Source organism: Alosa pseudoharengus, unplaced genomic scaffold, assembly GCF_046254945.1.
Source record: "Alosa pseudoharengus isolate Yale_2024_CS ecotype anadromous, Long Island Sound unplaced genomic scaffold, YU_APseudo_1.1 YU_APseudo_1.1_scf_19, whole genome shotgun sequence".
Lineage (NCBI taxonomy): Eukaryota > Metazoa > Chordata > Actinopteri > Clupeiformes > Clupeidae > Alosa > Alosa pseudoharengus.
This window is the reverse complement of record NW_027468657.1, coordinates 9,393,188-9,419,420: the sequence shown is the minus strand read 5'-3', so window position 1 is coordinate 9,419,420 and position 26,233 is coordinate 9,393,188. Positions and strand designations below refer to the sequence as shown.

At 41.8% G+C, this 26,233-nt stretch overlaps 1 protein-coding gene across 2 annotated transcripts; it reads left to right on the top strand.

The window, feature by feature from the left end:
* Positions 1–1,182: 1,182 nt before the first annotated feature.
* Positions 1,183–25,605, top strand: LOC143132239 (solute carrier family 4 member 11-like). Of its 2 annotated transcripts, none has more exons than XM_076291633.1 (20): positions 1,183–1,293; positions 5,838–5,888; positions 7,859–7,975; positions 8,869–8,912; positions 9,293–9,512; positions 10,025–10,106; positions 13,049–13,172; positions 13,682–13,882; positions 18,695–18,779; positions 19,051–19,176; positions 19,302–19,415; positions 19,549–19,681; positions 20,034–20,107; positions 20,258–20,492; positions 21,300–21,406; positions 21,970–22,135; positions 22,428–22,601; positions 23,328–23,523; positions 24,361–24,530; positions 24,877–25,605. In XM_076291633.1, the coding sequence occupies exons 1-20, from the start codon at positions 1,257–1,259 to the stop codon at positions 24,941–24,943; spliced, it is 2,523 nt and encodes an 840-aa protein (XP_076147748.1). In that variant the 5' UTR covers positions 1,183–1,256; the 3' UTR covers positions 24,944–25,605. The 2 variants fall into 2 exon arrangements, with proteins under 2 accessions (XP_076147748.1, XP_076147749.1); XM_076291634.1 differs by lacking the exon at positions 1,183–1,293 and adding an exon at positions 1,470–1,643.
* Positions 25,606–26,233: the final 628 nt, after the last annotated feature.

The window sequence follows — 26,233 nt, the reverse complement described above, 5'->3', positions numbered from 1 at the left end:
ACGGTTGTCAGCACAGATCATTTGAATTGCTTACCACTTGAAAAAGAAAACAGATAGTGCCTTTGTTTAAGGACACAGGAGTATTAAAAGTCACACACACACACACACTCACTAGCATAACTACACTTAAAAGCATTGAATCTCTATTTAAGAAAGCCATAAAAACTTTTGATAACAAAGCATTGTCATTTCACCATTGCGATATCTTAGAGAGACATACATTTTTAAGCTTTGACAATTTCAAAAAGTATGCTTGTTTGGTATATAAAGTGTTACATAATCTTGACCACCCCACCCCACCCTACCCACTGCATGGCTATTTCCAAAGAATTGAAAGCGGAGGTAGTACACTGGCCTCTGTAAAAGGGGACTGTGATACCATTTAGACACACCACTTTTGGGGAAAACGTATTGTCAATAATAGGAAGTAAACTCTGGAATATCTTGCCTCTCCCAATGTGTCCTACATTGAACACCTTTAAAACTCACTTAAAACAGTGGGTCCTAGAAAACCAGAGATGCACTCACTTTTAACAGTCACACATTTCATCACCCATACACTTTCACTGTTAAATTGAATGCAGTATAGAGGTGGATGAATAATGTCTTTGTCATCATGTATTTTTTATTTTGCTTTGTTTGTTTTGTCAATGTATATGTCATCATTATGTGTACCTTTTAGTTTATAAACTGCTGGCTGTTTCTATGTTAGTCTTATGTCACCTGCCTAAGTAGTTATTTTTTACTAATTCTGGCATATTTACATGGTGTTTTTTATAAAACAATGTTTATAAAATAAATATGGTCCCTATCAAATAAACAAAACAAAGCACAAAAAACACACACACACACACACTTGATTGCAGCATGATATTCTTCCTAGAAGTCTAAAAAAAGTCTAAAAAAAAATATCTAAACAGGAAAGAGCTGAACTGTCCAACTACTTTGTAGTTTTAATGGCCATAGACACCACAATCCTCCGGATCATCCTCCACCCTCCCGCACATGTGGAGCCCAGGGGGTTGGAGTTAGGTGGGGGTGGAGGGGAAAGAAGGTGGGGGGGGGGCATAACGGAGGCTTCTGCTGCTGCCGTGCTTACTGAGAGCTGAGGACTGGAGAGGGAGACCTAGAGCGGAGCCGACAGCATTCTCACTCATAACCATGATGGGTTGACCCGGGGGGGGGGGGGGGGGGACACTCACACAGTAGGGGCACAAACCGGGCAACTCTTAAAAAACACACAGACCTTGCGCAACATGGACGGCAAGAAAGTGCTTCATTTTGTGCCATCTGGTGAGTACAGACCGGTTATTTTGGGGTGTGTTTCCTGGAACATGAGAGACCTTGTGGCATACACGTGTGGGTCCCTGCCATATGCTCTGCTAACTCAATGAAGGGGGAGGGGAGAGAGGTTATGTCTGTCGTGGCTGGAAATGTAACTCTTTATGTCAGAGAGTGTCCATACATGAGGAGAAGTAAAGGAGCTTTGTTAGCATAATGTGACCTAGACCACTGTAAACGGCATGCAGCCCTGGCGGGTGTGTCAATATTGGCCATGCTGCTGTAAAAGTGGTAACTGTAGCACTTGAAATAGGAAGTTGGGCCATGAGCAACAGCTTGCAAAATCAAGATTCGAGAGAAAGGTGATGAAACTTATAGCACATATACAATTCCATTTCTCTGGTTTTAGGTCTTCTGGGTCCTAATGTATGAACTGACTTTATAACATGCTCAGGAACTGAAGTATTGTTTTGGTTTTGGTTTTGAATGTAAATTGGCCGCTGTATGAAATCCTCTACCTATAGCATGTGTAATTTAACGTCTCTCCAGTGTATATTTGTAATTGTACAAATTAGAGTGTAAATGTTATTCCATGTGGATTTTTGTGGTTGTAACAGTAGGTCATCTGATGTGTTCCTCTATTGTCTCGAGTTGCCCTTGACTGGCCATATTTCACAGACCTGTGAGAAAGTGAAAAAGACTTGCACACTGCCTTTGAACGACTCAACTTTTAATAGAAAAAAGACACAACGTTTCGATCTTACGATCTTCTTCAGGCAAAAATCTGAAACCGTAGCCCTTTTGAATTAGTTTGGACAGCAAAACCGCACATCCTACTTGCGTATCGATGATGTCATCGCCACACCTCAGCTGCCCTGGACTTGACACTTATAGTATTGCCTAACAATACTAGTTTTCATACATGACATTACCTACGATTACACTCCGTAGGATAAATATCACAACTGGTGCTGCGCAGCGCCTATAGCTTATGACTTGGTGGACTGAACACTGTTTTTCCCGGTGTTTTTTTTATGCATTCTAGCTACTGTCAGTGACGTGAGAGAACTTAACTTATTAAGGAAGTGCGGTGTAAGTTTACATTAATTTGTGCATAGTGCCAGTGTCATTAATTTTTTTTTTACATGTCTTACAACGTAAAAAAATGCATTCATAGTGAAGTCAGATATGAGCATACAAAGACGCTTATAACTCATGTTAAGCCTATACACGGGTTTCCCGTTTACCAACAAAACTAGATGCGCGCGCAGCCGTGTGGCAGAAGACGCTTGGTGGCCGTCCACAACGTTATAAACTTAACCTAAATAGTCAGCTGCTGTAAGCTACAATCGGATTTTATTGTATACCCCTGTTGTCTCAATGATAATAACATCTCATTTCAGACTATATTTCAAAGTTTGCCGTTCATTTGCATTATTAATATAACATCGTATTTTGTCATTTTTGGCGAACACATGCATTCCGTTAGGGATATTGAACATATTTAACATTCTCTAACCATTGTGATTTCCAATTGGTGCAGTTTTCAGCACAAAAACTAATGTTATTCTTTTGCTCTTTTGCATTGCTCTATGCTGTTCTATGGTGCTTTCTGCCTCTTGGTTGCGCACGCATGTTTTCGTGACGTTGCATAGAAATCCATGTATAGATGCGCACTAAATGCGAATGCGCGATTTGATGCAAGCAAAAGTATCGACTGTTACTAACAAAGGTATTATAGCAATATTAAAAATGTGGCGACGGAATAGCCTAGAACTTGGGTACGCCTTTGCACTTGCGGTGATAACCAAAACTAATGTGAATCGCGGACTATCCTACAACCAAAGAAAGTAAAGGAGATTATTTTTACCTGCGTTAGCCAAATAAAGGATGGGACTGCACCCTTCACAAACCGTAAAAATGAAGTTTATTAGTTTTACAGTTGACTACAGTTGACAGTTCACTATAAGTCCACACAAACAATTCTGGTTTCCTTGCATTAGCCAGTTTTGTCGTAGCCTACTCTGTCTGTTGTATGGCCTACACAGCGCGCAAGCTTTGGTCAATTTCTGTAACAAACAGTGCCACCTATAGGCCTGGGATATGAAGTAACGTGTTGAGTCGTGTTGAGATGGATCCGTTTGGATGCAAATATTCTTGATACGGTTCCAGGGAAGACGGAGGAAAAAAAGGTCTGTTTGGTACGTGTGGACTAGGCCTTAGAGTGATCAGTATACTGCTCAGTGCTCAGCCATTGAGCGTGAGATCTCCTGTCTGATGGTTTCAGGGGAGTTTGCATTACAGTTGGATGTATAGTCATACCGTTGTGTCCTAGGTGACTACTTGTGTCATGATTGGGGGAGGTGGGTTGGTCAGTCTCAGGAGTCTTTAATGGGTTAAAATGTTCTGGATGGATTTGCTAAAGAGAGTGCTAAGAAGATTAATGGCAAGAAAAAATGTCTCCTGAACTAATCTGGCCAATTTCAAGGGTTTGCACACTCAAGCCGCGGTCATTTTCAGTTGATAATTGTGGTGAATTGGTGACTTTTCATTTAGCCTCTGTCATTTGATATGAGTTATCCCCTTCTTCTATGTCAATTTGTTAAAACATTCATTGCGCTGTTGATAAATCAACTTAATTCCTCTTTTTTGAATTAGTATGTTTTTGTAACCACTGCTTCACCCTAAGAGGATTATTCTTTGTGACACCAGATTACAGATTCACATACCTCTCTTGATTTTATTGCGTGAACTTTTCTAACAACGATCAGGGTTGCAGTGAATGTACCACATACACCACAATACATGATGTTGTATAAGACCTGCGATTGTTCCGATTACCATGTTAAAGACTCATGCAGTGAAGTATGCGGCAACACCATGGACAAACACACACACACAGCCTATACACACCTGTATGTACACACACAAAATGCTTATTATCTATACTTTCATTCAATTCAATTAAATCTTACCAGTGTTTTGAAAGGAATATACAATGAACACATGCATACAGAATCATGTAGGGACTAGTAGTTGTTCTGTATCGTCGAAAGTACAAAAGAGGAGAATGGTATTTAGAAATACAACACAAAGACATGCCTCGACTGTTTTACAGGGCATGCTGAAAGGGCAAGCTGTTTCTCTTGAGCCAGAGCGGCTTCTCCTCCTTTGTGTGGATGCAAATCACTCTCAGGTGCATAATAGGTGCACAGCAGAGATGGGCAGCCTTTATGCTAATGTGGCATGTGGAGGATTTAATTCCTTCACGCCTGGGATAATGTAGCAAAAAAATATCTGCTTGATTCACACATACCGCTTTGCTCACGGGGGACTTGTTCTCATCACCTGTCTAAAGCCATTTTTTTTAGAAAGTAAATAATCTTTGCAAGATGCTATAAGAGTACTGTTTTTTGTCTGTATACTGACACCAGCAGAGATAGTTGTTTTCAAGAAATGCTGCAGGGCAGTGTCATTAGGTCAGATAGAGTACAGCGTGCCCACTATTTCAAGGGCTGCCAGCTCACAGGGGCTCTTGAGAAAGGCACAGGCCTTGACATAATGCTATACTCCTGTCAACACCCCAGTACAGCATAGTCAGCAATGGGAAATCAGCGAGTCTGTTAACAGGAAGTTCTCAGAAACGGGCAGCAAGGAGAGGACCACAACAACACATCCGCAGGAGAGACAGGAGGAAACACTCACTACAGTAACAGCTCTGACTGGCCAGTGTTTGGTGGAGCAAAATTGCACAATGTTTAAAAGACTTGTGCAATGCTATGATGTAAGGATTTTCTGTAAACATATGATCATTGTTGAACTAAGTGTGAATATCCAAATAAACCCTAAGTGTATAGTTTGCCAACCTTTTCATCCAAAGAAAGAAAGAAAGAAAGAAACAGAAGCATACATACACCCAGAGGCACTTTCTGCACTAGTATCAAGGAATGTGTCTTTAAAAACATTTTATTTATGAGCATGCAAACTGCTCATGGTAGTTCTACTGCTGCAGGTTGAATGCACTAGAAGCCAAAGAGCAGCTCGGGTTAATGTGGCATAACTCTGGGCTGTCTCAGAGCTATGTGGCTATTATGAGTACATCACATGCATGGACACATACTTTCTCTCTGTCTGTCTCTCTCTCTCTCTCTCTCACACACACACACACACATACACAAAGTTGTCTTTGTGTAATCTTATTTTTTAGCTTTTTAATAGCTGTTAAGGCAACAATATGACACAGACATGAAGCTACACGCTGTTATTTCTTCATAGTTAAAGTTAAGGCTTCTCATAGGCAGTGGTGATTGTAGAAAAAACACACAGACAAGACACATAAAGTGTGTGTAAAGTGTGCTGCTGTAACGTGGTATATCGCCAATAATTAAATGATAATATTGTTATAATTATCATGTCAACTATATGGTCATGCTAATAAATGTGTAATTCCACATGACATTACACACCCCAGTGTACAGTAGTCTACATTCTGTTTTAGGAAAAGCCTACAGCAGAAAAAAAAGCTCTTCATGACCCTTTTTTGTTTGGTCTCACAGAAGCTCCATCATCCGGGAGGTCTAAGAATGGATATGTGTTCCAGGAGATGGGTGAGTAAGACAACTGAATGGAGTTTTATTTAAATGTCAGTGTGTTGGAATATTAGGCCCATTTGTATTTTTAAATGGGTAACCCTCTTCTCTGGATGTCTTTCTCAGATTATGCTGTGTGAGTGATGGGTTTGGTCACATCTGAAAAAGCATGGTGGAAAATTGGAATGTTAATCTCTCCCATGTTATTCTCTCTCTCTCTTCTTTCTTTATTATGTATATACCTCTAACTCCACACTACGTTATGAGTATTGCTTTCCATGCGATGGAAGAATTTATTAGAAGCGGCTATTGTTATATTGCTCTGAGTGTCTGGTTTGGAGTGAATTTTTTATTAGGCTGCAATGGGTTCTGTTCTCTTAAACAGATGGTAATGTGGGCTCAATATATGTGCTATATGCACACACTGTAAATAATGGTAGGCCTAGTTTCACCCCACACCTAGCATAAGAGATTCTATACATGTATTTAATGATTCATGTCAATGAAAGTCTTGTCCTGTCCTTATTTCCATTTTGAATTATGCATGTTTTAGACATTTTATACCGTTAAGTAGGCTAGCCCAGTGTTTCTCAAAGTGTGGTCCGGGGACCACTGGTGATCCGCAAGCTATCCCAAGTGGTCCGTGAGCAGACGTGGTAAAATATAATATAGATGAGTTGTTTGCAATATTGAACCAACTTGTATGTAAATCCAAACAGTTCTGCAACACTGTCTATGTAAGATATGCCAGTTTAAATCATATGAGTCCTCTGACACAATAAGCAAGGAGCCAAGACAAAAGCAAGGTGGTTCAGTGAGTAGGCCTATTGTGTAGGCTTATATAGCCTACTGTTGCAGTAGGTCTAATCTTTTTTTTTAGGTGGTCCGTGCGTTTCTTTTTTTATTGGTTAAGTGGTCCTTCGTCTGAAAAAGTTTGAGAAACACTGGGCTAGCCTATGTTGTTGTTTTTAGATAGGATAGTAAGCCTAGGCCTGTGCTAAAATGGTAGAATTGTACATTTTGGTAGAATTTCATAGCATAATATACACTTTATTTGTTTGTTTATTTATCACTACATTAATAGACAGAACCACCCGCCCGAGACATTTTCTTTCTTAGCAATTCGAATAACTTTACGCTTTCCTGTATTTGTTTTCGGAGCTGATGTCATGAACACGGGCTACCATGTATCGATAGATGTATCAGTTAGCTTAAACGCTAAATACATTTATGGTCGCGACTATGTGGGTCCTAAAACCAGACCAATTAAGAACCACTGTTAGCACTGTTCTAGGCTAGCCTACAAATAATGAGCCAAATTTCGAGGTCTTGCCTAGTACTTTGCCAACAAAGTCATCTTACCTTTATATGGCCCTCAGAAACATATGTATCCACGTGACAAATTAAATCCACTGATATTGCAGTCATAAATAAATGCATGCTCGACCTGATGAATTAACCTTCAGCTAACGTTAGTTTTGCCAGAGTTGTCAGTCACCACATCATAAGCGCAACATAACTTGCCATTGTCCATGCCCTTGCCATATAGCAACACAAACATTTCTGATGGAGCTTTTTGTAGGGTACTTGCTATAACGCCAGCAGATATGTCATGAAGTTTTTGACTGTGAATTTAAGTAAATTGACACATAATCCTCGGTAGCGTCAGGCCAGCGTCATAGGCCTACTAGTAGTAAACTTTATAGGCACGTTTCTCCGACTCTGACTTTTCGTGACATGTTGACTAGGCTACAATAGCCTATTAAGCCATCAGAACACTTGAATATGTCTGAGTGGAGCAGAGCGCTCTAGAATCTTTGCTTTGATGTCCTTATCTTAGTAGAGTGCCCGTATTCTGATAAAGGCATTTGAAAGCATGTTTCCTGATCTTTCACGAAAACATAAACTAAATTTGACCCATGTGATTTGTTACTTTCGCCGTAGAGTGTCACATATATGATGGATACCCAAATCTCTGACCTTTTCAGAACTTCAAGATGAGGAGCAAGAGGAGTTTAGGGAGGGGAAAAATGGACACCAGAGTTCATCCAGTCCCACAGAGGATCACAGTCACTATGAGAATCAGACAGAAGTGAGCGTTTCAGGTATGTAAGCCATTGCATGTGTAGCTTAATATGTATAATTGTGTGTGTGTGTCTGTCTTTTACTGTCTATGGTGTGTGTGTGTGTCTGTCTGTCTCTGTGTGTGTGTAACCGTGTGTGTGTGTGTGTGTAGGTGAGTGGGTGTGCATGAATGTGTGTGTGTGTGTTGCCTGTGTGTTTGTGTGTGCGTGTGTATGTGTGTGTGAATTTCTCACATTTGTACTCTGTCAACTGGCGGTCAGTATCTCTGTGTAAGCTGCTGTCTTGAGCAAAAAGGCCGCCTTTGTCGGTCATTTCCGCTGAGAGGCAAACAGCCAGGCCTACTCAGGGTAGCCCCAGCGGTACACCAAACAAATCAGACAGGCTGGCTGGCTCAGAGCACAGCTCCTCCCTCTCTCCAGCCTTCCCTTGAAATAGAGAGCGCTGCCAAAAAGTCACACATTTCTAATTCATAGTCAGAAACAAAGTCAGTTGTGCGCAATGCATAGTTCTGCTGAGTCTGTGTGATGTCACAGGGGAGAAGCCCATTGCCAGGTTTCTGCTTTGTCATGGTGGAGGTAGGCAGACGCAGTGAGCTCGGGGACGTTTGTGTGCCCAAAACATACGGCTCCGCGCCAGCCAAGTTGGCTCCCGCACAGGGTGAATTTATGTATTCTTGAGGACAGGCTGTAGGAATTTCTGCCATAACTCCAAGCACAAAGCACTCAACAGGCATGACACAGATAATGAGTTTTTAGTGTGCCCTCTTTTCTCCCTCCTTAGTGTATCCTATCTCAGGACAAGCTGGATTGTACTGGAAGTTATATGACAAACAATGTAGTACTTTCCTCTTTGTTTCTCTCTCTCTCTCTCTCTCTCTCTTACACACTCACTCTCACCTTGCTTTTATTTATAGACTGCGATGACTCAGGATTCGGTCTCCTGAATACATCAAGAAAAGTGAGCCTTTATTTAATACACTCCTTGTTACATTTTAAACACAGACATACTAGACTAATACAATCTTAGCCTATAACCTTCAATCCTACTCAGAATCAGAAGTTTTTATAACAAAGCCATTTATTTATTATAATTATAACTATTATAATTATAACAGCACACATCCACTATCGATTCACTCACTGGCCTCTATCAGCCATCCACAGTATGTGAAGCTGATGGACTTCATATAATAACAGCACATATCACATTAATAACAGCACATATCCACTATTGATTCATTATACATATGCACATCTTGCTGCACGGAATGAGTCACTGTTGCAAACACCGATGAAATCTGGTGCGAACACTCACTGGTCTCTCTCAACCGTTCACAGTATGTGAAGCTGATGAACTTCCAGGAGGAAGTGAGGGCCCACCGGGACCTGGACGGCTTCCTGGCGCAGGCCAGCATCCTGCTGGACGAGAAGGCGGCGTCCCTGGACGAGGTGCTGCGGCGCATGTTTCAGCACGTGGCTAACGATGGGCAGGCGAGCTGCAGCTCGGACGAGGTGATGAACGGCCTGTTCACGGATGCTGGCGGAAAGGGGGCCAATGGTGAGTTTGAGAGAGTGCAGGGGTCAAGAGAGTCGCACAGATTGGTGTTAGTGAAGAGCAGTGGTACCCAATAACTTGGAGACAAGACTAGACTAAAGGGCTCGTTCATTGTAAGCATAATTTGAAAAGCATAAGCATAAAATCTCTCTCACATAATATGCCACACTGGCAGAGTTGAATTACTTTTATATTATATATTCCTCTCCTCTAGGATGAATTTTATATTATATATTCCTCTCCTCTAGGATGACTTTTATATTATATATTCCTGTCCTCCTTCACAGAAAGTCTTGTCTCAACATTGTTATCAAATCGTTTCTCTTTTGCCACTCTCTGTTATGGAAATCAGCGCTGTGGGAATTCCATCTCATGCCAGGAGAACAGGTCCAAATAACAGGAACAAGAAGCTTCCATCATTCGACGTTGTTTAACCCCATTCACCCCCCCCCCCCCCACACACACACACACACCACCACCACCTCCTCCTTATCCTTCCTTCTTTTCTCCCATAGTGCATCTGTTGACGGAGACCATCCAGGGGGTGACCGCCACAGCCACGGGGGTGCGCTACCAGCAGTCTTGGCTCTGCGTGCTGTAAGTGACCCACACATTGACACCAGCGTTGATCCATGGCTCCTTCTCCTGTCCGTGGCGCCACATTTCTCTCAGCCCAGTGCATCTGCCCCTCGCGCTGTGCCATGCGGCTTGTTATCACACCATATGAGTCACCGCTGCCCAGGGCCATGTTTCCCACTGAATAGCGGAGCGCGGAGTGAGCGCGGAGCCTGTTGCCATGCTCCACTGAACTAATTGATATTGTAAATGGGAATATCTGTCACGCGGTGCCTTAATCCTTTCACGAAATTGGACATCTCTGTTTTGTTCTATCTCTTGCTCATTATTCTTTCATGTCTTTTGCTCTGTCTTTCACATTATTATGACCGCCGCGCAGCGAAGGTTTAGTCAGATTTTTTTTTTTTTCTTTTCTTTTTCGCATGTCCAAATTTCCGTCAAGGATTCCCGGGACACTGAAAGACTGGGGTACACGAAACTTGATGGGCATGTAACCCCACATGGATAGCATGGAACCATCGTTTTTCGTTTTGATCTGTAGCCCCCCCCGCTGGACTGGAGGGTAGGGCAGACACAGTTTTCTGTGAATATCTCGAGAACCGTAGGGTTTAGAAGGACCATTTTTTTTTGTATGTTGATCTCAAGGGGCCATGTCAACCCATTCCATAACCACTCATTTCATGTATAGCGCCACCTAGTTAAACACAAAAAAGTAAAAATGAGGTGTTGTAAACATAGTCAAAACTGCACGAAATTGGAAGTGTAGGATCATTATGACACCCTCTGAATGCACGCCAAGTTTCGTGGAATTCCGTTCATGGGGGGCCACACAATAAATTAATTTATGTTACTATACACCAACTGGCCTGTAGGTGGCCGGAGACAGTTTTCTATGAATATCTCGAGAACCGTAGGGCCTAGGAGGTCCAGCTTTTTTTGTATGTTGGTCTTAAGGGGGCATGTCAACCCATCCCATTACCACTTATTTCATGTATAGCGCCACCTAGTTAAAAATTAAAAAGCAAAAAATTAGGTGTTTTCATCACAATATCTCTGGCTGACATGGTCAAAACTGCACGAAATTGAATGTGTAGGATCATTATGACACCTTCCGAATGCATGCCAAAATTTGTGAACTTTCGTTCATGGGGGGCCTTACAATAAAATAATTTATGTGTACATTTAGTGACCGTACACCAACAAGGATTCCTGGGACACTGAAAGACCGGGGTACACGAAACTTAGTGGGCATGTAACCCCACATGGATAGCATGGAACCATCGTTTTTCGTTTTGATCTGTAGCCCCCCCGCTGGACTGGACCCCCGAAAGGAGGGTATGGGAGACACAGTTTTCTGTGAATATCTTGAGAACCGTAGGGCCTAGGATGACCAATTTTTTCCGTATGTTTGCCTCCAGGAGTCATGTTAACCCATTCCATGTGCACACATGTGCATAAACAGATACACACGCACACACGTACATTCACAGTAATCAGTCCCGGCGGCATGGGGGGGCTTTGGGGGGCCAGGCCCGTCCTGGAAGTCATCTGTGCCCGCCCTGGACGAGCTTGGCTGCTCCAACCAACCCCAGTCCCATAGATTGATTTTGAACACTTATTAAATATAGGCCTATATTATACGTTTGTCAATCTAGCAAGTAGCAAATACAACTTGTAAAATCTGTATTATTCCGTAGCTAATCAATCAGGAACATTCGGTAAGCCCATCACCTAAATGGAGAGAAGGTTACGTGGCGCAGTCTACTTCACTTCTGCACTAACCCCTGTCATCCGATGACAAATATGCTTATCGGCTCGCAGGTAGGCTATATCTCATATCGTAGTTAGTAGAGGTAGGCCTAGTAGTTTCTCGGTTTGTTTGATAGCGTTACTGTTTTTTCTTCTGAGCTAGTCTGAGAACAGGAAGCTTACCACTCCAGGGACGAAGTTATCCGTAACTTCGGGGCTAACTCCCTAACACTCTATCTGAAAGAGAGTGCTATCTATCTGTTAGCAAATGAACGAGGATTTTGGTTTTATCTGCGGATTTATTTTTGCATTATTTTGAATATGACTAGCTCCAATCTTAACAGCACGTCTACTTTTTCCACACGCATCTCAGTTACACACATATCCCCTCTCGCTTTCTCTCTCTCCATCCCTGCGCACGGGGCTCTCTTAAAGGAGCTACACCATTTTACAACAATTGCATCTATATTTTCATATTAGAATGTTTTGTCAAGTGTAAGCTTAAACTACCGTGATCAATTTAAGTTCCCGTGCCCCCCCTGGAAAGGTGTAATGCCCGTCCGTGAATTTGTGTCTGCCGCCGGGTATGCCAGTAATCATACGTATGACACATACTCACACAGTAGACATATGTACGCATGCATGCACATGCACAAACACACATATGCAGACAAACACACCAGCACGCACACACACACACCCACACACATAAACATAAACGTGTGCACGCACACATGCACACAATTCAAGAATTTCTCAGAATTATGAACAGGCAAGATGGGGGTGGGGTTGTATAAAATCAATTTTACATGTGAAATCTATGAACTAATCATGTTTTGGTACTTGTTGTCTAGCAGATACCAGTGAGAACTGAGTGTGGACAATTTAGTGAGACAGTTAGAATCATATAGGCCTTTCAGCGTGATTTATTTTTGTGAAAAAAATGTGCTGGACTGGGCGGCAGTCATATTTTGTACCGCTCTGCGGTACATCTAGTTTTTTATCTCTCTCTCTTCTCTATCACTCTGGCATACACACACACACACACACAGACACACACACACACACACAGACACACACACACACACTCACACACACACACACACTCAACCATTCTCTCTCTTTACTCTCTCTTGCTCATTCTCTCTAATTATTTGGAGCTCTCTCAGAGGCTCTAACCCTCTAACTGTGTAAATATTCTTCCCTCCGCACAGCTGCACTGTGAAGAGTCTGCAGAGGCGCTGTGTGTGTATCACACGGCTGGAGAGGCCACAGAACTGGGGGGTGAACTGTGCTGAGGTCCGCTACGTCATCCTCATCCTCGCCCCACCCAGAACGGTAAAGACCTGTGGTCTCTGACCACACCATCTGACTACACACTGACTATGCACTTAAAGGAGTTTTTTTCACACAGATCTCTGTTTCTCGAGAGACCTGGGATCTCCGACCACACCATCTGACTACACACTGACTATGCACTTAAAGGAGTTTTTTTTCACACAGATCTCTGTTTCTCAAGGTCATCAAGTACTGTCAGTACGGGAAAAAAAAACAACTACAGTACACACTGGGGGATTCTTTAAAATTATTAATTCGTCCCCAGAGTGTAGCACTGTAGCTGGTCTGGTTGCTTTAGCTGCTGGCTGCAGCAACTCGAGCTAGGTTTTTCATTTGTTCGTTTTGTTTTTTCTTCGAGTTTTCCTTTAAGGCTCATGGCAATCAAAGTACTTTGTAGGTTTAAGCAATAGGAAGTACTGAGTGAAAATCTTCGATCCCCCTTCACCGATTCATAATAACAATCAATAACAAAATTCTTCATTCCCACTCTCCTCTTCCTCTGCTCTCAGAAAAGCACAAAGACAGCCATCGAGTTGGGCCGCACGTTTGCCACCATGTTCTCCGACATCTCCTTCAGACAGAAGCTCCTGGACACCAAGAGCCAGGAGGAGTTCAAGCAGGAGCTCATGTCCCAGAGGCAGAACCTCTCCTCGGCGGTGAAGAAGCCTGCAGTGGAGGAGAAAGACCTGCACAGCAAGGAGCCGCTCAAGGTCTTTATTCGGTGACTTTACTTCATTTGAATATCTGTGTGCACGCATTAAGTCAGATTTTATTACTGTCAATTTTCAGGCCTCCAAAACATTCAGCAAAAGTTTTTCTTGAAGAGCTAGGTGAACTGCTATCAGTCATTTGCATAGAGTTTGACTGTCTTATTATATCAGGGGATCTAAACTTGCATGTGGATAATCCTGAAAACAATTACGCCAAGGAATTCATTGCACTAATCGATACTTTCTCCCTAACACAGCATGTACAGGGGCCAACACACTCTCTCGGCCATACCCTCAACCTTGTTATCACAAAGGGTCTGGCCTTATCTGATCATTTCTGCGTGTTCTTTGATGTGTCTATGTCCCCACACACTCAAAACACAGCTATGATGGTAAAAAGGAGAATCATAAATGATCAGACAAGTGCTCTCTTTGAGCAAGCACTTTCACTAAAGTCAAGTCAACTGTCAGACTCTGTAGAAGATTTATTCGATCACTTTAATGCAAAAATGGCAAACATTATGGATGACAATGCTCCATTACAATTCAAGAAAGTTAAGGACAAACAGAAAGCACCATGGAGGCAAAATCCAGCAGTTAAACTTCTAAAAAGAGAGTGTAGGAAGACTGAAAGAAAATGGCGTAAATACAAACTTCAGATCCACTATGAAATCCATAAAGAGATGCTCCGCACATATAACTCTGAAATATGCAAAGCAAGACAGTCCTTTTTTTCTAACATTATCAATAGAAGTTCAAATAACACTCGTATTCTATTTTCAACTGTTGATAAATTAACAAATCCCCCCCTCACAATTAGCGCCTGAACTTTTCTCAACTAATAAATGCAATGAGTTTTCATCTTTTTCTAAAGGTAAAATTGACAAAATCAGACTCAACATATCTGCTCAATTACAAATTCAACAACCTGAACTTCCAGCAACAAACAGAGGGAAACTAAACTTAATGTCAGAGTTCAGCTTGATGGACTACGAAACACTTAAAAAAACGGTACAGAATCTCAGCTCTTCCACATGTGTCTTAGACACTCTGCCTACCAATTTCTTCAAAACTGTTTTTTATCTCATAGCGGCGGATGTCCTTCAAATTGTAAATGTATCACTGCTGTCTGGCACTTTTCCTAAGTCACTGAAAACAGCTGTTGTAAAGCCACTTCTCAAGAAGAATAACCTGGATGCCTCCATGCTAAACAATTACAGGCCCATATCCAATCTACCTTTTATTGGCAAAATTATTGAAAAAGTAGTCTTTAATCAATTAACCACCTTCCTAACATCAAATGGGTATTTTGATTACTTTCAGTCTGGTTTTCGGGCAAATCACAGCACTGAAACAGCTCTCATTAAAGTTTCCAATGACATACGCCTAAACACAGATTCAGGTAAAACATCAGTCCTAGTGCTACTGGACCTTAGTGCAGCATTTGACACTGTTGATCACAATATTTTACTACACAGACTAGAACACTGGGTTGGATTTACAGGCATAGTTATCAGCTGGCTAAAATCATATCTACAAGAAAGGAGCTTCTTTGTTGCCATCGGAAACTGTACCTCAACACCAACGTCCTTGACCTGTGGTGTTCCCCAGGGGTCGATCTTAGGGCCACTATTATTCAACCTCTATATGCTCCCACTTGGACAAATCATCCAAAATAACTTGATTTCATATCATAGCTATGCAGATGACACACAAATTTACTTAGCTCTGTCACCAAACGACTATGGTCCTCTTGAATCTATGTGTCAGTGTATAGAACAAATCAACACCTGGATGTCTCAACATTTTCTTCAGCTGAACAAAGAAAAAACTGAAGTAATTATATTTGGTAAAAAGGAGGAAAGACTTAGGGTTGCCACTCTCCTTGACACAAAAGGGTTGAAGGCAAAGGATACAGTTAAAAATCTTGGTGTATTAATTGACAGCGATCTAAATTTCAACAGCCACATGAAAGCGACAACTAAATCAGCTTTTTACCACCTCAAAAATATTGCCAGACTCAGAGGGCTGATGTCAAAATACGACTTAGAAAAACTCATTCATGCATTTATCTCCAGCAGGGTTGATTACTGCAATGGACTGTTCACAGGCCTTCCTAAAAAGACTGTTAGAATCCTAGCTGCTGCATTTTGTATCATCTGTAGCTAAAAGAACTGACCACATTATTCCAATTCTTAAGTCCTTGCACTGGCTTCCAGTAAGTCACAGAATTGACTTTAAAGCTCTATTGCTTGTTTATAAATCAGTAAATGGAGCAGGACCTAAATACCTGTCAGACATGCTTCATCAGTACACACCTTCAACTTTCGGATGACATCAAAAAGGCCCCAACTGTAGCCAGTTTTAAATCTAGACTTAAGACCAAACTGTTCTCAGATGCTTTCTGCTAAATGTGCCGAGTTACAAATTCTGAATCTGCCTTGATAATTATTCTACTTTATCTTGTATTACTTTTTTTTTACTACTTTTGCCTTCGTTTTTTGCTTACTAATTATCCTTTATTTTTAAATTATTTTACCTTGTGTTTTATGTTTTCTTTTTATTATGATCTTTACCTTTTAACTATTCTTTGACTATATTGCCTTTCTATGCTTTTTATTTGTTATTATTGTTTGGTTTTGTTTATGTAAAGCACATTGAATGACCTCTGTGTATGAAATGCGCTATATAAATAAACTTGACTTGACTTGACTTGACCATGGGGTTGGGGTGATTTGTGGGGTTTTGGGAGGCTCCGTTTAGACATACCAGGCTGTTATTTTTGTTTACATCGAAATGCTTTTTGCTTGTAAAATGGCATCTTGATCCTCTTTTTTTTGCAGGTTTTCAGTCAGGGAGGGGGCTCAGCTTGTTTTGTTTTTCTGGTCAGGCAATAATATATCTCGTTTGTGAGAATTCCCCACACACACACTGAGACCACCCTGAGGTTTCCCCCCTCTTCCCATCCATCCCTCCTAACAAATAAAGCGCTACTCCACAACACAAATCAGTGCCAGATTATTACACTTCTTTTTTCCCCCCTCTCACTTCTTTCTCCCTCGCTGCTCCTCCGCACTCACTCTCTCGCCCATCGCCCAGGAATGGCTAGCAGCTGGAAAGCAGACCCAGTTAAAGAGCAGCTTGCCTGAGCCTCTGCCAAGTCGGCTGTGGTTCTCTGGCACCCCGAACGGGCTGGTGCGGCTGGTGCGATGAATTATTTCATCATGTATAGCTTTCTAATGGATGGAATTACTTTGTCCTGCAAGTAGCCTGGACTTCCTGAAGTGCTCACCAAAGATAAAAAACAAGTGCTATTGTCCGAGGATTAGCATTCCTAAATATTTACACGCCTTGTAAGCATCTTGGTTATTTTGAAGCCCAAGCACTCAAATCTATAAATAAATAGTGTATGTCTCGATGTGGCTGGATTCCAGACAGCTTTTCCTGCAGTAAAACATGAAATGTTATGTTACTCCCAGCTGTTACAAGGGAAAGCTGTCTGTAAACACATCAAAGTGATTTTTTTTTCTCTATGTTACCTGATGAAAGAGCAACTTGCCTTTATGCAGCCTTTTTATTTCATTTAGAATTCCTGAACTGCACACGGATGGACCTCTCCTCTGGGAGTCCTTAATCCATCACATTTCATTGTCCCTGAGAAGCATATTTAATGTGGAATGTGAATGCTCTACGTTACAATGTGTGTGCAGAGACATTCAGTATTGAGACCTGGATTTGGGGTCAAATAGGCTTTGCAGAATGAAAACTGTTTACTGTAGGATCTGAAGGGTATGGGTCATTCCACGAAATCGGTGCCTTTTCAACTTTAAAAATGTGAAAAATATAATTGTTTTAAACTGATTTTTTTCAATGCCCATTTAATTAACACATCTTAACATGACAAGAAATTGTGTTGGGCCATCTCAAGCTATGCATTTTTTTTTTACCATTCACTTATTACATAGAATATTGTAGAATAGTAACAGGACTGATGGTAACAGGACTGATGATTTCATGCTAAATTGCTCATTTCTAGCTAACAGGTCAAGGTTAGGAAGGCACATGGTATGTAATCTGAAAGGTTATTACTTCTAGATATTGGTAATATCAGTATTGCTAAATAATTGTTTATATATACACTTTAAAAAATGGTAACAGGACTGATGTTGTATGCTTGCCCCTCTCTCACAACCCTGATACAACATGAAAAATAGGACATTTAAGAAGAGAGAAAGTTACCCTTTCTTACACTGTGGAATCTGCTTCTTCTAAATGATGTCACTTCCTTGAAATTATGTCACTTCTAGTTTGTACCATTATTTTATAGGGGGATTTGGTGAAAGTAACAGGACTGAGATGAAATTAAGGGACAATGATAAAATACTTATATTTTCTAAGAAAACATATCTATTTATGTCAAAATCATTACTTAACAATGAGATTTCACTTAAGACAATATAAAACTGTGAAAATTGTATCATTTTACCAACATTTTACAACTGAGAAGTGCTGTTGAAAAAGAAAAAACATAGCGTGGGACAGGCCAAAATCAACCAAAATCCTTACTCATAGCATATATTTATGTGATTTTAATCATTTTAACTAGTATTTTATTGGGTTTACTTGGTCTTATATTGATGCATATGATCTATAGTAACATTACGTTTTTTAAATTACACATTTATTTGTTGTTAAAGCAACTTTAGAACTGATTATATGTTGTGGGACGCAAAAGGCACCGATTCGGTGGAATGACCCGTATATTGAGATTATGGAGCCCCGTTTACACTGTATGTTTGCTCCTGTCTACAGTTAAGGGAGTTCTTTCGGTTTGGCCGCGGCATGTATGAAGACCTATGTCGCAGACTGCCTCACTACCCCTCGGACTTCACAGATGGTACAATGTCTTTCCTCTCCAACCTGTCTTCTTCGCTTGATGGTGTTTTATGCCCCCAACGTCGTCTTCCAGGCAGCGCTGCCACCGTCAACTTGAAGGCACCTAATCCTAAACCTAACCCTAACCCTAATCTTAACCCATGCCTAACCATAGCGCCTTTCAGGCAGCGCTGCCTTGAAGACAATGTTGGGGGCATAAAACACCACTCAACACTTCTTATTTGCTTCTACTTTGGTGGAGGATAACATCTGTTTGTTTTCTTACCTTGCAGGTATGTGGGGTAGTGACAGATCGTGGTTGAAATACACCACCACGTCCATCTACTTATACATAGCCATCTTACTGCCTGCCATTTCCTTTGGCTCTCTGAATGATGAGAGCACCAGGGGAGAGATAGGTGAGTCTGTGAATTCATCTCTTGTCCCTTTCCTTACAAACTGAAATATTTGTACTTCCCCCTGTAGAAAAGACCATGTGCACTTTCCTTGACTGACTTTATTAAGGATGATCTCTTTCGCTCAGACGTACAGAAGACCATCATTGGTCAATGCATCGGAGGGGTCATCTATTCTCTTTTGGCCGGCGCTCCAATGGTCATTCCCCTAACAACTGCGCCGCTGGCCATTTATATCAGTGGTAAGACCCCACAATCCTACCATGCTACCTCCTCTCTGTGCTGTAAGCAATGGACTCCTCTGCTGCAGAGGAGTCGTTCTGTATTGATTGTGTGAGCTCTGAAACGCGGGGTGTTTGGGGAATGTGTTTGCAGTGATCCGTGGTATTTGTGATGATTATGACCTGGATTTCCCGGCCTTCTACGCCTGCACTGGACTGTGGAACAGTCTCTTCCTTATTCTGGCAGGGGTCTTCAATGTCAGCCTCTTCATGAAGCTCTTCAGACGGTCAGTTCAGTCGGGTTTTGCATGAAGACAGATTGATTTATGGGTCGACCCATTGTTATCAGCCAGTTAGTTAGTCAATACATCAATCAGCCCAAATGCTAACAACAGCATTATCAATGTACAGTGAGTCCAACAGGAGTTTTATCCTTAATACATAACCTTAGTTTTTGTCATGAATTCTTAAAATAGCATTCTAATCAGGAGTTAGTCTGGAACATGACTGTTTTGACTTCCGCCTCTGTAGCTGTAATCTCAGTATTTGGTTGAGCTTAATGTTGTGTGTTTTGGCTCTGCGCTAGGATAAATGTAAAGGCTCTCTGCTCAGCACATTTTTCCTATTTTGCCCACATAGCTCCATAGAGGAGATATTTGCCATGTTCATTGCCATCGCTTTTGTGGGTGATGCGGTGAAAGGCACAGTGAAAGGTATGTTCTGGCCTCACAATACACTGGATGTTATGTAAACACTTCAAGTAGTTTTGGATCAGTTCTACAATTCAAATCTTACTAAGTTCTCTCTCTCTCTCTCTCTCTCTCTCTCTCTCTCTCTCTCTCTCTCTCTCTCTCATATCTCAGTCTTCCATAATTATTATCATGCCCCTGAGCTCATGGTGGCTAACGGTACTTTGGGGGAGTTGGAGCACCTAGTGGAGATGGTCCAGAACTTCACCTCACACTCTCCAAACCTCACCAATCACCTGACCCTTCCTGCGAAGCTCATCTTGTGCACAAGGGAGCGCCCAATTCTCTGCCTCCTTCTGATGCTAGGCACGCTGTGGCTAGGCTATGCCCTCTTCCTCATTAAGAGGAGGTATGTCTTTAAGCCTCCGCTAACATGAACACATGACCATCATAGGAGCCTGTCTGAGGAGCAGCAGAAACAGAAACAGATAGGAATACTGAAATCATGATAGAAGCAATGGAAGTGCCAGTGAAATGAGTACACACAAGTATCACTATGTGAACAAAGATGTTATGACAAGTATCACTATGTGAACAAAGATGTTATGACAAGTCCGAAATTGTTTGAAGACATTGTAAAATGAAGTAAATAATATAAAATGAAATACCTATACCAGAACAAAATATAACAAAAGGAAAAAAACAAACATAAACATAAACATAAATAGTTTTTTTATAATACTAATGTTGTAATGTAATAGTAAGAATGTTTTTAGTGGCTCTCAAATATGTATACTTGCAATACACTCACTTGGCTTGGTTCAATAATTTTCCTTTACATTACGCTGATGTTGTGAAATGCAATAATGTCCTACGCCATAATGAGTAAATTAGCTTGGGTAGTCAATGCAGAACACTCTTAAAATCTACATTTCCATCTACTCAGCTACCCACTGACCCATGCAACCTTACTCGGGGCTTTAAATCTTCAGCCGTGGGCCTGTTTAAATGGTCTGTTGCAAAGCATAATGGAATTATGATCCATTTTGTTTTGGAACAAGCTGCCAGGATCAAAGCATAGTCCCCATGAGGGTGCTACGCAGATATCAATCAGTTGATAACTGTGTGCAACAGCCAAATGAGCTGAGTCCCTTTTCACTGCGAGAGGGGGGAGTCACCATGATGGAGCTGAATGGCATCCCTTTGTGTTCCGCAGCCCTTTCCTGCATGCCAGAGTGAGGGAGGTGGTGTCCGACTGTGCACTGCCCATCTCCGTTCTCGTCTTCTCTTTCATCGGCTCTTATCTCTTCATCGATATTGAGCGTGAGTACAGGCAGTGCACGCACACAGAGGCACACAAACAAACATACACACACAGTCACTCACTCTTGCGATTTCGCGCGCACACGCACACACACGCACACACACATACACACACACATACACACAGTCTCTCACTCTTTAACACACACACACACACACACACACACACACACACACACACACACACACACACACACACACACACACACAAACTACCTGTAGATTTAAACGGATATTGGCATTTTAACGTCTTTCCTGCTGTAGTTTATGAGCTGAAGTAATTTGTAAGACTAGTAAGGCAGTAATGAGGCCGCTTTGATGACAGGCCTGTGTGGAACCAAGAGCAAAATTCTGATTAAGTGAGCCCTGCATGCTACCCTGACAATCATGTAAATATGTTCACTCTTTGGGGATAGACCTAATTTCACAGGCTTTGTTGCATATCAAATGAATGGCAGGTTTATAAATTATAAATGGATTGCACATTAACTCATGACGTCCTGTTGTGCTGTGATTCAGTACCCAATATAGGGTTTTTTTTTGTTTTTATTTCCCCCACATAGTTCCTGTGTTCAACTTCTACCACGGCCCCATGTTCAATGTGGCCTCCTTCAGCAGGCTGTCACCCTTGAACGCCCTGAGTGCTTTGGGCCTGGGCTTCCTCCTAGCCATGCTGATATTCGTCGACCAGAACATTGTATCGTCCCTTACCAATGCTCCAGAAAACAAGTAAGCTGCTCGAAATCTCATCTTCAATACCAATTAGGAAATAATATATAACATTAGTGAGAATTCCCCACACACATGAGACCACCCTGAGTTTTCCCCCCTTTTCCCATCCATCCCTATGACAACTAAAGCGCCACTCCTTCTTAACTACCCCTTCTTAACCGTTTCATTAATGACTAATTCTAGAATGCTCTGTGCTAATACTCTAGAACACCTTCAAGGTTATGCTTTGTGTTGGATTGGCTGGGCATACTTGTAAATATAGCCTATTCTGTGTGCGTGTGTACTTGAGGTTGGTGAAGGGTACAGCCTACCACTGGGACCTCATCCTCACAGGCTGCATCAACATCATGATGTCCATGCTGGGGTTGCCATGGATGCATGCTGCCATACCGCACTCCACGCTCCACGTGCGTCAGCTGGCGGTGGTGGAGCAACGTGTCGAAGGAGGCCATCTCTATGAAACGTAAGTACTAACCCAAGGTGACATGGGCCCTGTGTGTGTGTGTGTGTGTGTGTGTATGTGTGTGTGTGTGTGTATGTGTGTGTGTGTGTGTGTGTGTGTGTGTGTGTGTGTGTGTGTGTGTGTGTGTGTGTGTGTGTGTGTGAAAGAGTGGGTGTACGTAAGAGAGAGGGGACCGGAGGGGGAGGAAGTGGTCCATTTCCTTTAGATGTTCTTTTGATGACTAAGATCGATTGGATAACGTAAGTGGCAATATAAATTTCTGAACTGAAACATGAATTCTTCAAGAAAGAACACTGCAGTGAGGCAAAGCCAGAGAAATGAAACAAGAACTATCCTTATGCAAAGCCCTTTCAAAACCCAAGGATTTCAGTAAGAATCTATAAAATCTCTCACTGTGAAAATAAGACTCAAAAAAAGGATTCTTGGATCTTTTTCCTGATCGAATATATGTTAAACGTATTTCACTACAACTGAGATTATCTTTGTCTGTAACATTCTGGGGGAAAAGCTTGTCTCTCTGCGTAGCATACCAAGTGTTTTTCATTGACTTGCTTCTCACACATATAAAACAAAAAACATGCCTCATTACCAACACAGATGTGTGTGTGTCTGTGTGTCTGTATGTGTGTGTGTGTGTGTGTGTGTGTGTGTGTGTGTGTGTGTGTGTGTGTGTGTGTGTGTGTGTGTGTGTGTGTGTGTGTGTGTGTGTGTGTGCGTGCGTTTTAGGATTGTAAGCGTGAAAGAGACCAGACTCACTGCTCTGGCAGCCAACGTGTTCATTGGGCTGTCTGTGTTCCTGCTGCCGGTGCCACTGCAGTGGATCCCCAAGCCTGTGCTCTACGGCCTCTTCCTCTACATCGCCCTCACCTCCATCGAGGGCAACCAGATGTTTGACCGCATGGCACTCCTGCTGAAGGAACAGGTAGGCATCAGCCGCCCCTAGCCTAATGTTCTTAGACCAGGGCAACAATAGGTCTGCAACTGAAGCGCTCCGTTCACGCAGGGTAAAAATTGTTTGAGAAGACCGCTCTAATTTTTCTGAACGTATGCGTGCCTGGTGTAGCCTCCTTGATAGAGTTTTATGTTTTAAAGGTGCTCTAAGCGATGCCACACGTTTTTTAGGCTAAAACATTTTTTGTCACCTACAGCAAACATCACCTCACCATCTGCTAGCTGCCTGTGTCCTGAATACACTGTAAAAAAATGCAATCTCTGTGGACCGCCCACAGGCTCCAAAAACAGCAAGATAAACAACCTGGGCAAACCTAGCCCATAAAAACATAACAAAGTGTTCCAACAAATCACAGACGAGATGAGATGCTCGTTTAGGAGAGTTTTAATTGCACGGGAGGAAGTAGCGAGCTAGCTCTCTGTTTTGTTTGAATGTCAACAGAAATGACGTTACCCTGCATCGCTTAGAGCACCTTTAAAGTTCCCTCTCAGTTCTCTCAGTCCACATTAGTACTTGAAATTATGAAATATTGATGAAATGCATTCATTCTCAGTGCTGTCAATAGCCTTACCTAACAATTTCAGCTAAATTATTTCTTTTTTTGAACAAAATGAAGGTGAATCATAATAGATTATTGAGCAAGACCATTAGTGGAGATGTTTTTGCTATTGAATGATTGTTTTTTGCAGACATCTTTTCTTGAACAATATAAAGAGGAATCATAATAGGTAATAGGAAATTGGTGGAGATGTTTCAGTGCCATAAATAACTCGAAGTAATTGGAGGATTGTTGTTTTCTTTTTGCAGACGTCTTATCCTCCAACACACTACATCCGGCGTGTGCCCCAGAGGAAGGTGCACTGCTTCACGGCCCTGCAAATGGCCCAGCTGACTGTGCTCTGTGCCTTCGGCATGTACCCGATACCCTACATGAAGATGATCTTCCCTCTTCTCATCATCCTGCTCATTCCAATCAGGTGACGCTCCAAATCAATGCACACACACACACACACACACACACACACACACACACACACACACACACACACACACACACACACACACACACACACAAAGTCAAGACAACAGTATAAGCTATAATTGATCATTGATCAGAAGATATATGCTATACTATATATGTTCACAGTCATGCGCAGCAACATCAAGGTCAGTCGTTGCATGATGAAGATCTTTTTTTAGAATCAGTGCATTTGAAAATAATGGCTTGTTTTTGCAGCCCTGTATATGTTAGATTGAATGCCTCATCATTTGGATGTATCAGTTAGTGAGAAATAACTAATCTTCTCCTTTTTTTCCCCTCAGGAATTTTATCTTGCCAAACATCATTGATGCAAAATACTTGGACATCATGGATGCTCAACATGTGTGAACAAACAAAATATGCTGGACTAAACAAAATATCTGATGCTCTTGAAAGTACAGGAGGATGTAATGTTTATAAAAATGCTGTTTAATATTGTTTGCGGGGGTGCTGTTAGAATTGGTGAGTTCTATGGAATAATATAATATTGGGCCCATCCAATAATAATAATGTTGGTCATTATGTTCCTTGGAGTCATCATCAGATGACCCATGTTGACGATGTGGCTGACACAGAGATACCAAAGGCTATCCTCAGATGTGATCCTCTACCCTGATTGAACTTTATTCATTTTATAACCACTTTCTCATTGTCATCTTGCCATCCTATCAAGGTTATGTTATAATATTTTATGTGCTCCAGTACTATATTACATTTGAGTCTACAATTACTTATCATGGGAATGAAATCATCCATTTCCTCTTGCAGATGCACTGTTCTTATCATGTAGACACACCTAGTTGACTCACAAAAACATATCTGTGCTTTATTGGAGGAGGGATTTGTTTTGATGTCTTTCTTTCAGGTGGAAAATAATGTAGAACTTAAGAGATTTTTTCAAAAAAGAAAAACATTCCTTTAAGACTTGTGCGATGTTATGTGGTTTGCCACCATATTGGCATCTTGTAAGAACATTGTGTAATTGAATTATTAAAAATACATACAGTATTAAGTCTGGATATACTGTAAAAGTTTATTCACATACAGTACTTACTATGTCATGATTGATGACCAGCTAACCTCTGACCATGTTGCTTCTGTCGCCTGGTTATGCTGCTTTGCACTATTTAATATAATGACAATGAGACAGTATAACCCAACACGCCACTCATCTCCTAGTACAGACCATGGTTATCTCACAGATTGACTACTGCAACACACTCCTCACAGGCCTTCCAGCTTGTGCTGTAGAACCGCTACAGACGGTCCAGAACGCTGCGGCCCTCCTGGTCTTCAATCAACCAAAAAGGGCACATGTCACCCCGCTGTTCATTGAGCTCCACTGGCTTCCCTTAGCCGCCCGCATCACATTCAGATCACTAATGCTTGGATACAAAGTTATTGTTGGGTCTGCACCCAGTTACTTGAGTGCTCTCATAAAGGCTCATGCTACCCCTTGACCACTGCGCTCCTCCAAGGGTCGTCTGGCACCGCTGCCCCCACCCCCACGGCAATCCAGACTTTTTTCATCCTTGGTCCCCCGATGGTTGAACAATCCGTCCCTCTCCGTCTTCAAAAAACTCTTGAGGACACTAGCCTACTCTTCCAAGACTACCTCCTCTCCTAACGCTTCTGACA

Coding starts and splice junctions, on each gene's coding strand:
- LOC143132239 (XM_076291633.1), top strand. CDS start 1,257: ATGGACGGCAAGAAAGTGCTTCATTTTGTGCCATCTG. Junction 1,294..5,837: donor GCTTCATTTTGTGCCATCTG/GTGAGTACAGAC, acceptor TTGGTCTCACAG/AAGCTCCATCATCCGGGAGG. Junction 9,513..10,024: donor TGGCGGAAAGGGGGCCAATG/GTGAGTTTGAGA, acceptor TTTCTCCCATAG/TGCATCTGTTGACGGAGACC.